Genomic DNA, 12,734 nt, shown 5'->3' on the forward strand with positions numbered 1-12,734 from the left:
CGTCATTTGCTGCTCCACAGAGAAGTCAGCAGACTCACCTGGAGTGGTCACATTCTTCCCCAGCGGACGCCCCTCCTGGAAAGAAGCAAGCGTGTCCTGACCCTGACCCGCCTGTGCCCCACATGGCAGGTGTGGGCTGCGGCTCTGAAACTGGGGCTGCCAACGTAGAGCCCAACTGACTGCCTCTGGGGTCCTGCATGCCAGCCTGGTCTCGGTTGAATTGAGTGGATTGTAAACTCACAGAAAAATAAACAGTGCATAGGAGCAGGTGAAGTAAACACACAACAGTTTCCAGCCCTAAATTCTGTGCGTCGGAGAAAATACTCTGCTGCCTGCTCATGTGTAAGTCCGTATTTTAGGCATCTCAGAAATAACAGCGCATTTGAAAAGCAACCACAGGGAAACTCTGTTAGTTCTGAATGTCGAAATTACTCTAAAGTGATAAACTGAGCCCTCTTTTGTTGTTGTTGTTGTTGTCCTCTACAGTTATAACGATGCATTTCTGGAAGATGGAATTACAAGCAGAAGAGAAAAAGTCGTTACCTTTGAGCAGTAAGGGCATGAACGGGATTTTGGGCGGCTTCATCTTTTTGAACGCATCTCTGTAGGCTTTGTGGTTCAGGGAGGGATCCTGCGCGGCCAAGCGGATCACAAAGAGAAAGAAAAAATCAATCTGCTATAGAAACAGCTCTCAGCCCACGTTGCTATGCAATTTGGACATGATTTGGATATGGAGACGTCTTCCCTAAGAACGAAGGGGACAAAGGTTTCCTAGGGAAATAAACTCACTAAATTAGGGCAGGAAATCTAGGTAATGAGTGAAAGCCAGCTTATTGGTTTACAATGACGGGAAGTGGCTGCAAGAGAGAGAGACACCTTTTGATGGCCCTATTCTTTTCCTCGAGTCAGTTCTGTGAGTACAGTCTCCTCCGCATAATTTCTGTCGTGAGGAAACCGTGGTGTCTTTTGTCAGGGACACGGCACAGAAAAGTGCCCTCGTGATGCACAGACAATGCAGCGAGCATAAGAGAACCGCCTTACTGTGTTCTGAAAAGAAACTATGATACATTTTGTACCTGAGCCTAAGAAATGGTAAGAGGACAAGAGAAGGATGCATAAGCCAGCGACTGCACACTAAACTTACACCCGTGCACTTCCTAGGCTTGGAGATGGGCCGCACGTAACAATCTGCCTGCTGAAGACCATGCCAAAGGGCCATTCTCAGTGCTGTGTTCCACGGAGAAGCAGCGTTAACCGTGTACTTGCTTCACTTCATAAGAAGCAAAGCTACATGTTCAGGGCGGGTGAACGTGTGTGTCTAACTACCTGCCCCAATGGAGTGCAGGTCCCCCTCTTCCTGTCCCCCCCCGCCCCCCCACTGGAATCTAGAAGACAATCAGACGCTGGCAACTCATTGGAAGGATAAGTCCCCTCTGGGTCAACTACTTACTGTTAAACTTTCAAGTTCAGAGAAAAGTTTCTTAAACTTCCCAGGGATTTTCTAAAAACAAAGACAAAAAAACACACACAGAAAGGTCAAAGAGGTCAGCTATTTTGAGAGGCGACCGGGGAAGGGTTCATGAAGTTGTGCTGACGTGTGCCGTGGCTCTGCACGTAAATCTCTCACGTGGCTCTACCCTGACTGCTCCCCGTCGGCGGTTTTCATCACCCCGTAATGTGGCTGTGGCTGTGCATCGCTCGGGAATGTGGCGAAAACCAGTTTAAAATACGTAACAGCCACGTGGCCGGCATCGGGCTGGTTAGACATTCCATTTTTAATAAACACTTGGATTTCAGTCCATATTCTACCTTCATCTTCTTAAATAGTCTTGCTGATTGGGAATAATAATGTCAGCTGACATTTTCTGTGTAAATGAAATAATGATGTCTCACCGCAGAGGGCTAGCGAGTGCAAGGCTGTGAAACCCTCCGTGACGAAGCCTGCACTTTGACAGGTAGAATGACTGGGTTACAAAGATCAGCCACACGGACAGGCGGCGTGTAAGTGACAGCGGATATGCCATCCTCCCCATCACAGCTTCGGGCCTGAGGAAGAAGAGCCGGGGTTTCCCAGCCGCCTGTCACGTGGTCAGCTACGTGCAAAGCTGGGTGCCTTCCACACTGACGTGGTCAGCAGACGGTCTGCCTCTGAGTTCTGCCTCCGCCCCTTGCTGGCTGTGTGGTTTGGTGTGAGTCTCAAAGTCCTCCGACAGACGTGGAGACAAAGCCTACGAAGCGCACAGTTCATGGTTGGTGCTTAACAAATTCCAGCCATGCATGCCAGCGCCCATGTTCTGGAAGAGATCGGTGGGGCTTTCCGCTTCCAAAACACATCAAAGTCATGGAAGCAAACCCTACAGTAATTAGACTTGTAAGTTATTTAGAAATAGACGTTTCAATTTGATGGTTTTGAATTTGGACTCCGTTTAGCACAGCACACAGACAGTTTAATATGTTTGGAAACTACTGTGATACAGACACACCTATATTCATGAATGGAGGACAAATCAAATGAGAAAAGGCAAAATGCAGCCATCTGCAACTTACTCCCACCGTTCTTCCGAGCTGCAAATCTTAGTCTGTTGGACATGACACATGAATGTCCCAGTGGCTCCTCAAACTCAGAGCCAAACTGGTCACCTCCAGGGGTCAGCCATGAATGGGCCAAATCCGGTTCACAGCCTGCTCTTGTAAATAACGCTGTACTGGAATGTGGCCACGCCCACTCATTTACATACACCTTGTGCTGACTCTTGCACTGCAGTGGCAGAGTGGAGTCCCCGAAATAGAGACCGAAAGGCCTACACAGCCTACACACATTTGCTGTCTGGCCCCTCACCTGCAGAGCTGGCTGACCCCGTTCTATTCCTTTAAATCTGCTCCTTTCCCTATTGGGGACCGTGTGCTCACTCGTCAGCAGGCCTAACGGTCCCAGGGTCACTTCTGCTTGGTGCCCACCCCAACCCCCAGCAACTCCCAACTCAACCTCTAAGCCCCTGCTTCTCAGAGCTTCTCTGTAGAGTCTTCTCGCTCCTGGGAGGCAGAATGAGTCTTCTACTTGCTCCTCTGCGGTCCGACTGGACTTGGTTCAGCACCTCCTCCATCAGAGCCCCTCTGTTCCCATCTGTCTGACCGCCCTCCTTCTGCCAAGGTGAAGGGGCAGCGCCGTGCACAAAGTAGGCAGCCAATGTGCTCAAGGGATGCACATGGTTTGGATTTCATTTCTCCCCCCAGTGCTTGCAAAGCAAAGCTTTTTTCCAGGTTTAACTCAAATTCCACTCGCCTTTAGCCCTTGCCAGCCATCTGTTCCTCCTCTGGTCGACCGGGGCATTGGCCGCCCACCTCCTTCATCTTACGATGTGCACACACGGTCTCGTTTGCTTCGCCAGAGCAGGCAAGCCTTTCGTTTCTTTCTTTGAACCTTCTTAAGGGGCACTGGCCCCGACCCTCAGGCCACCCACCCCGGTGCCTTCCGTCAGGGCATCTCCCTGACCCACAGAAAGTGAACCTGCAGGTTGCCCTGAGACCTACGCTGAGACCTAATGTAAGAAAAGGAACAGGGCCTAACGGCTTCTCTCCCACAGGAGTTTGCACTGGGACCCACGAAGGGAATGAGCAGTTACTGATCAGAGCTGAACCTGGGAAGATGGAGAGAGGCCAAGGAGACCGAAGTGAACACATGCAGGCTGGAGCCGGGAGGAGGGGGCTAAAGAGAAGGGGTGAGGGGGCGTATGGTCCACAGAGTGAAGTGGGCAATCAGCAGGGAACAGGGAGTGAAGGAAACAAAAGCCCAAGGAGAGAAGAGCCCCACCTCAGTGCCTGGCTCAAGAGGGACGCCCCAACTGCAGCTCTTCCCACATATACCCTTCAAGTCCATGTTTGAGAACTTGGGCTCACTTTTGTGGGCCTAAACAGGCTTCATCATATAACAGCAACAGAAGCAGAACCAGGATTTGGGAGGCCTGAAACGTATAGCATTTTGTGGGCCCTCTTTAAGAAAATCAATACAAAATTACTTTACTTTTGCAAATTTTACAAAGATGTATATTGTCCATGTGAACACACTGCCAGGGGCCCAGCAAGTGTGAGGCCCGGAAGCTTAATTCGTCAGCGTCTCAGCCAACAGACTTCTGGACACACGGCCAGCAGGTGAGCATTTGAAAGGACCACCATTGGTACCCATGCCACCTCAGGGAAGAGCCGAGGAAGACCAAATCTGCAGGGGTCATTTTACAGTTCTCATCGCTTTCGTACACATTACACAACCGTTTTGAAGACCAGTTGATTAAAACAGTCCCTCCCAACTGGACACATTATTTTTTATGTAAACCCTTTAAATCAATTTACGCATTGTAAACAAAGGCTTTTTGCGGGCCCGTCTCCCGTTCAGCTTTATCTCTCCCTCCCACTCCCCTCTCTGTGAGGACCCCAAGGCTCACCTCCCACGTCTGCGACAGCCGGCTGACAGAAGCGGTGTTGAGACCCATCACAATAGCAAAGAAAGAATTCAGGTTCCTCTGGGCTTTGCAGCTGCGGCATAAAAGAAAGCAGAAGGCACTTTGAGGCAACATCCTTTCTCCAGGTGATCGCAAAAGACACAAGTGAAAATACTCCCTGAGGCCAGAGTTCAACCTCAAGGGCAGGGCTGGGCCCTGCTCTGTAGCCCCCACACGCTGTGAGCACCCCAGTGGGAGGGTGGTGTCCCCGCCAACGTTTCTCACAGAAATGAACTGATTTCAAAGGCTTCACCCCATCCTTGCTTATCTTTAGGAGAAGATCTATGCTCTGGTACCTTCTGACACTTCAAAAACTTCCTCCTTTTTAACCATCTTTTTGGATGCATTTACAGTTTCAACTGAAAATTCTCCAACTCGTCTTCCTCTATATATACCATACCCTCATCATGCTAGCTCTCCAGTTCCGTCCCTTTCATCAGCAAGCTGTCCATTTTTTGAGAGACAAGCCCCTCTCCCTTCACAGGTCTAAGCGGCCCCTCCCATTACACTCAGACATACCTTCTTTGCTATCCACGAAATTACTACTATAGTCTGGATATACGTAAAATATGACCCATACTATGAGGATACTGCCTCATTTAGAGAGCGAAGGAGATAACATGCAAAATGAGACCTTGCTGAGCTCCATTCACTCTGCAAGGTTATCTGTTGTGCATGATGTCAACCTTGCCTTTGACTTAATTGGTCAAAATCCCACCAACATTCACAGCCGGCTGAGGACGTCCGGAACAGCAGACGGAGGCTGGGCGTCCGGTCAGCCACAGCAGCCTGGAGTTCTAGACACTCCGTTGCCTGGGACTCATTAGAAAACAACTTCTCTGAGGCAAGTCTTTAAAATTAAGAAATTAGCTTCGCTTGATAATTAAACATGAAAAATATGAGCGTGCTCAGCAGTAAGCTGAGTGCAGGAAAAATACCGAGTGTCTGAGCCATCTCTCCCCGACGCCTCCATCAATGCCTCAGGTGGAATTTGGGAACAGTGCATGTGTGACTTTGTATGTCGCTCTTTCAGTTATAGACCGTGTTAAATTGTACATTGTGCATTCTTCACTACCACCATTAATGGCTATGTAACACTTTATCAGGAACATATTTCATAACTTGCTTACTCACTCCCCTGTTGTTGACATTTAAATTATTTTCAATCAATTCAATTCAATACAAAATGCTACGATGACTATCTTTGTGTATAAAACTTCTGACTCTATTGATGATTTTTTTTATTACGTTAGACTTCCACGCATTCCACCATTGGTCAAAAGCGATCATGACTTGAAAAGTTCTTGACACATTCAACACTTCTGTCTCCCCAAACGATACCCAGTTCTAGGTGCGCAAACTGTGTAAGAACATCCAGTTCTGAATCAGGAAAATGGCCGGGCTGCTAAAGACACCGCTGGCTACTCCGGGGCAGGTCCTGCTGAACTGACTGCTCCTGGGGCCAGCCTCCGGACCGGGTGCCGCCCAGCATAGCTGAGAGCCATACTGGGGGCACTCGGAGATTCTACTCATCAACACTGGAACCTGGACAGGCACTGCTGCCTCCACACCCAGTGTGTAGGACATCTGGGGTGAACTCGGCCCTGCAGGCCCCACTGCCGAGTCTCCATGGCACGGTCAGTCCCTCTGGTAGTCTTCCTGTCCAGCTCTGGACTCTGCCTCTTGGTAGGCAAGAGGATCTGAAACTCAGTCCAACTGGCCCCTTCCTCTGGTTTCTGTCAGCTTTCTCCCGGGTGACCCTGCTTGGTATATTCCAGGAATAAACAGACGAGATACTTCCTGATCTATGATTTAGGAATCCATCTGTTCTTGAGCATCACTGGTGTCTAAAGGCCACTGACTCGCACCCTTTCTATCTCATTGCAGCCCTGGATACTTCACACCACTGGACAGAGCTGAAAGGGCTCCCTCTCTGGACATGACGACCCTGAGTACCCTGTGACCAGTGGGAGCCGTCCCATCCCGGTGCCAGATGACCTCGGCCGGAGGCTTTCCCTTACTCCAGGTCTCCTGATTACCACTCACGGAGGCCCCTCTTGTCTGTCTCTCCCCAGTAGACATTAGGTTCCTGAAGGCTCGATTATAGTCTATTTCAGCTTTGCATTCTGCCCATCACCCAAATACCAGGTAGGCAGCAAGCCATTCAGATGGCATTTACTGGAGTTGAAACAGACTTTTTGGGGAAATGGATTATTATTATCTATATATATATAAAAGCCTAAGTGACCATCTGACCATTAGACCATCCAACTGGTAGCTATGATGTGCACTGACCAACGGGGGCAGAAGCTCAACGCAGGAGCTGCCAAGCTGCAGTGACTTGGCAGCTGCAGTTCTTGGGTGATGCACCCGGAACCAGAGAGGAGGGAGCCCGATTCTGGGGTGCGTCACTTGAGAACCGCCGTTTCACAATCTGGGACCCCTTAGGGGATGTCAGAGAGAGCTGGTTTCAGCCTGATCCCCGCAGGCCAGGCCTAGGGACCCCCCCCTCTAGTTCATTATAAAAAGGTTTCTTCTTTTTATTCAGTATCATTTATCTATGTGGGATCTTAGATATAATTCTCATCTTTTTATCGTTTAGCCCTCCATAAATAATTTTCTTGGCCCAGATCTCTTTTTCACTCAGACTTAAAATAAAAAGGCACCTATAACTAACATCTGACTCTGTGAAAAGGAAAAAAGAATTAAAACAGACACGATTTCTCTAGAAGAAGAATTGATGCAATACAAATATTGGATACCATTCCAGTCCGGACTCCTCTGTGACCGAGGTTCATTCATTCCATGATAAGAACAGACCGGCTGACACTAAACATGCCAGTTTAGCAAAACTCCTTTGTCTGTGAGAGGGAATAAAATCTACTCTACCCACAGGGGTGGGGGATGGGATGGTGAGAAGGAAGGGAGACATGAATATGCAAATAGGATGCCTGAGGCAGGGAAAACACTTCGTGATCACGGAAATTATTGTTTTCCCTAGGCTATCCCTACCACTGTGATGATAAAGAATTTAACTTCGTGTTTCTATTGCCATTCCAGTCCACGGGCCAGGGTTAGAGACCAGGACCGTAAATAATTCAAGATCATGGGGCCGTACGGAGAAGATGTGAACAGATTTCATTTCCCTGAGGATCCATATAATCTTACACTGAGAAGAGAGCTGTGTGGCGTCATTTTACTCCTTGGAACATTAATCTCCCATTTCTCCAAGTAACTGGCATTTTAAGAACGTTTTTTGGTTTTTTTTATTCAAAAGAGCCTCACCTTTAGGTATTTCACAGGCTGTTATGGAATGTACTGGCCAAATTAAAAAAAAAAAAAAAAAAGAGGAACATTTAACATAAGAGCAGCCCAAGATTAAGGCTTCTGTGCTACCTTCTCTCCTTCCTTTCCAGGCACACCAACCAAGTCAGGCACTCCCACTGTCTCTCGCCAATAAACGAAACACTCTGCCTCTGGGGTCTTCTCCCTACGGTTCAGTCTACACGCAACTCTCAGGCCAGCCTTCCCGAGGGACCACTCCGAGCACCCGCTTCCTGCACAAACATTTTCAGTGACCCCCTACCGCCTCCTCCAGGCAGTGCAAACGCTTCCATCTGAAATTCAAAATCCTTTACAGATTGGTCCCATCGGCCTTTGCAGATGAATCTCCCACAACTTCCTTCCAAACACCCTCTGCGAGGGTCCCACTGGGTCAGGGTACTTTCCTGGACTACGTGTGCTCTGCCCCCAGGGAACGGACAGCTGTCCACTTCTACCCGGAATTCAAATGCAGCCTCACATGTTTCCACACCCTCCTTCCCGCCTTGTTGGTATGTGAGCTTCCCCTCCTTAAAGCCCCAGAATGTGAGCTCACACCGTGACACTCCCCCGATCTAATCTGCACGCTGGCCACCTGTGTTATAGAAGCGCCGCCCCGGCACCCGCACACTGCAAACCCCCGCAGGCAGGAATGGGGTGTCGGCTCGGTCTGATTTCCCCACGGTTCCTGCGTGGACCCGCACCTATACTGAGTGATCAATAAGTATTTCCTGAATGCTGGTCTGACATGTATGCAGAACAATGATACAAACACTATTCTGGAAGCCAAAGGAGAAATAAAGTGGAAAGGCTGGGAGGGAGAAGGAACAGGAAAGATTCCGGCTCCTGCCGCCCGCTCCCATTGGGAAGCTGTCCCAGGAGCGTCTCAGGGCACTGATCTGGTATATGCAGAGATGCTCCCAGAAAGTTACTAAAATGTCATTCCACCCACATTTACGGAGTCCCTGCTAGTCACTGAGTCCGCTTCCAGGCTCCCAGCACAATGACTGCTTAGAACTGGTCCCTGTCCCCTGGAGCCTCTCATAGCCCAGGGAAGGAGCCCTATACAAACAGGTAAGTTCAATAAACATAATAAAGGCATTTTTAAAAAGGAAACAAAGCATGAGTGTGTGTGTGGGGGGTGAGGGGGGGGAGGCGGGGAGGGGAGAGGGGTCTGGGTAGTAGTTGACCTTTCATTTGAAACTCAGTGATGTCAAGAAGAAAGAAAAACTTGCCCTATATCTTAAAGAGTGACAGCAATCTGCGGGGTGGAAAGGGCCCTTCTTAGCAGACGCAACACATGTCCATGCTTGGAGGACGGTGTGCCTGGGAAAGAGACAGCCATTCAGAGTGGCTGCAGCATGGGGTGCACCCAGCAAGGGGTGAGGCTCAGAGGCCAGGAGGGACCAGCCAGTGTAGGGCCTGCTAAGAAGCTCGTAAGGTTCACACTGTGGGCATCAGGAGGCTGAGAGCAGAATTCTCGGAAGCACCTGATTCTCAGTGATGGTTACCCCGTCCCATCACCTCCCCCATTTTCCAAGCTGCTGTAGCTCCCGGGCCACATGGCAATTTGGCAGCAGGATGGGTATGTGTGCACGGCCTGCTTACTAGCTCCATAGCACAGAGCAGAGGGCTTCAGTCTGGGATTTTGATATGTACAGTGGGGCCTTAACTTACGAGAGTCCTGACTAACGAGTTTTTCGAGATACGAGCCGTCCCTCGGCCGATTTTTTGCTTTGAGTTGCGAGCTAAAATTTGGGTTACGAGCCAGCTTCAGATACCCCACCACTAGTTGGCGCAGCGAACATCACAGTGAACACCACAACATCAGCCCGGAATCATGTGTCTCACTCGTTCACTTTATGATTTGACATATAAGTAAGTTGAGTTACAAGGTCCATCACGGAACGAATTGAACTCGTAAGTCAAGGCCCCACTGCACTTTAAAATAGAAATACTTCAAATGCAGAGTCATAAATATTCATGAAGAGACCTTTCCAATCATTGGGTCACTTAACCCAATGTGACACGTTTACATCCACCCTTCCTGTCACCACAAGGGAAGCAGTGCTCAGCAAGGAGAGGAGCGGAGCGGAGCGGAATTGCAGGTTTTACTATGAGGAACTCACTGGGCGGCGATTTTGATGAACTTCTTCACCAGCTGCACCCGCTTGCCCAGCTGGCTGCAGAGCAGAATCTCCGTGGCCACCCAGAGCTGGACCTCATTGCAGCGCTGGAGCAGGAGGCTGAGGTTCGCGGTGTGCTCCCCACTTCCTTGTCTGCTGAATGTGAAATAGATCAGCTCTTGCTGAAAGAAAAGGTAGTCATGCCAGTGTTTATTTCCAGCACAAAGTCAGGTTGATACAAAATTCAGTCCCTCTTTAAAAGCTCTTTCTGGAAACCATTCTCATATCGGACTAATGCGACAATATATTCAATTTGAAACGACTTCCCTTTAGTTTTAGGGATGCCTCATTAAATAATGTTCACTTAGACTTCTTATATAAATGTATTTCTTGAGAATGTAAGAATGGTGCCTTTACATGGAAATCTAAGACATTCAACGTTTCAATCACAGGCTGAATGAAATCCAAAACTTGTTACGTTGGCAAATTCTAGTGTAAATGAAATACTATCATAGTACTTGTTAAGATGCACGTTAGACCCTCACAGGTAGAGTCTAGGCAAGGGTTCTCAAAGGGGTTAGTGTGAATCAGGATCACCTCCCTTCCCCCAACCAGACTCTGATTCAGGTGGTCTGTGGTAGGGACAAAAATGTCCATTTCTAACAAGTTTCCAGGCAGCGCTGATGATGCTGGTCTGGATGCCCAGGCTTTGAGAGCCACGGATCCAAGACAGTGTCAAATCTTAAATAGAAAGAGCACGGTCCAAAATGAAAAAAATCTGAGCAAGACCAGTAACTATTTACTATATATACGGACTGTTCCCATGTAAAGCAATAGAAGATTCTTATTTCTAAATGGAGGTGTGTGTATCTACAGAAGTCATTCACATCCTCCCACTGCCTACGCAGGACGCATCCTGTTCTATTAACATTTCCAAGGTCACATGTCATTGAGCGGGAATGACTCCCCTACTTGCTCAAATTCAGATCATCATGTTGAAAATTTAATGAGCAGATATGAGGACACTTAGAAGTTATTCCCAATTGAAAGCAAAGCTCAGGGAGCACGCTGGGCCTGAGTCCCTCCTGCAGGAGGAAAGGCTGCCTCATAGTGAAGGTGACACTACAAGGCAAAGCAAGGGCAGCACAGAGCTGCTCGCTGCTGGCCGTCTGGTGCCTGTGAGCTTTCCACGGGCTCAACTCCTTCACTCATTGTCAGCAGCATTTTGCCCATAACCTGTTGCTTTATAAATGTTATAAGCTATCCTCCAGGGAGAAGTTGATGGACGTAAAAGTTTGGAATATACCTCAAAATTTTCAAGAAAGCACTTGACATCTTGCTGAATAGTCTAAATTTATAGAATGTTCTTATGTAAAAGCATGAGTGTGTGTGCACATATATACACACAATATACATATGCTTCTTGTATAACTATTATAAACTTCATGGGAAAAATTCAAATATCAATATCAAAGGCATCAAATACAAAATAGTTCTTCAGCCCCATTAGAGAGCTCTCTCTCTCTCGCTCTCTCTCTCTCTCTCTATATATATATACACACACACATACACACATAATATACATATATACATATCTATCCATACATATAAAACCATGACATGTTTAAATTACATTCTACAAACATATGATTGTACCAGGATCAAAGAAGGCATGACCAAGTATTTTGATTTTCCTCGGACTGGATCAAATATCAAATATCTTTTTGGACCATGATATTCTAGCATAACGCTATCACTAGATAATGGATCTTTTAAACACCTAGTCACATGCACAAATATTCTTCAAAAAAGAACTCAGAGTTAAAAGAGCACCAGCATTTATTTGATCTTTTCTCTCCTTCCTTACCTCGTGAATGGAATTGAAGAGACTCCAATCAAAATTCATTAATTCCAGCGCAAGATCCCAAGTGTTCATCCCCAAGATCCTCAACGGCCTTTGCTGGGACTCCTCATTTTCTGCCAATGGGTTCTAAACCAACAGAAGCAAAAGGACCCTCAGTGACCTCGATGTGCGACACTGCCCTGGCCGCCCCTGGAAAGGCACTAGAAGCCCAGATCAGAAAAGCAGTCTTGTCTGAGGGCACTTCATATTTCCCCCGGTCTGTTCACCTTCAGTGAGTTACAGCCAATTTAGGAAACAGCCTTGCAAAGAGGAGAACGTGATCAATGAGTTGGCCAGCCCCCTGCCTCCCCGGTGCGTGCCCGCACAAATCTGATTATAAAACACTGCCGGGCAGACAGCATAATGAAAGCAAAAGCTCTGAAGCTACTTGGGCTTCTGGTAGGAATTAATATGCCAGCAGGGTGAGTATAAAAACAAACAGAAGAAATGTCACGGTGCACTTCAATAAAGACAGACACGGCTTCTACAGGAAATGTGCTTAGTGAGACACACGTTCACACATTGTGTTACAGCGCTCGTGGGAAGCGAACACAATTTAAACGTGAAATAATATAAAATAAAAGTGACTTCATTTATGCCGTGTGGTGGGGGATTATTTTAAGTATCAGTGCTTCCTTAAAATATGGCATGAAATTATTGAATGTCACCACAACTTTAAATCTACTGTCACTGTTAAATGTATTAAAAATTACTCGGCCTCTTTTCAAAATATTTGATATTTTTAAATTAAAATAGAGATACTCCCATTGGAGGGTGGACTTGAGCAGTTAATGAAATAGTTACTGAGTCGGAAAAGAAAGAATGGGACTTTGCAAACTACATGACATCGCAGGAAGGAGGCAATCGCTCCGATTCCAGGAATTAACC

General features: G+C 47.6%; 1 protein-coding gene across 13 annotated transcripts in view; it reads right to left on the bottom strand.

The window, feature by feature from the left end:
* The window catches only part of RAPGEF5 (Rap guanine nucleotide exchange factor 5), a 203,805-nt gene that overhangs the window by 15,625 nt on the left and 175,446 nt on the right, over positions 1–12,734 (bottom strand). For 8 of the 13 annotated variants that reach the window (XM_059712536.1, XM_059712537.1, XM_059712532.1 and 5 more), the window contains 5 exons: positions 11,811–11,933; positions 9,947–10,125; positions 4,440–4,530; positions 1,451–1,501; positions 544–631 (listed from right to left, as the gene is read on the bottom strand). In XM_059712536.1, coding sequence (XP_059568519.1) covers positions 544–631; positions 1,451–1,501; positions 4,440–4,530; positions 9,947–10,125; positions 11,811–11,933 — 532 coding nt within the window. The remainder of the gene's footprint in view (positions 1–543; positions 632–1,450; positions 1,502–4,439; positions 4,531–9,946; positions 10,126–11,810; positions 11,934–12,734) is intronic. The other 5 variants (XM_059712538.1, XM_059712534.1, XR_009454766.1 and 2 more) reach the window with 3 other exon arrangements.

The sequence above is a fragment of the Myotis daubentonii genome, chromosome 10, assembly GCF_963259705.1.
Source record: "Myotis daubentonii chromosome 10, mMyoDau2.1, whole genome shotgun sequence".
NCBI classification, from domain to species: Eukaryota; Metazoa; Chordata; class Mammalia; order Chiroptera; family Vespertilionidae; genus Myotis; species Myotis daubentonii.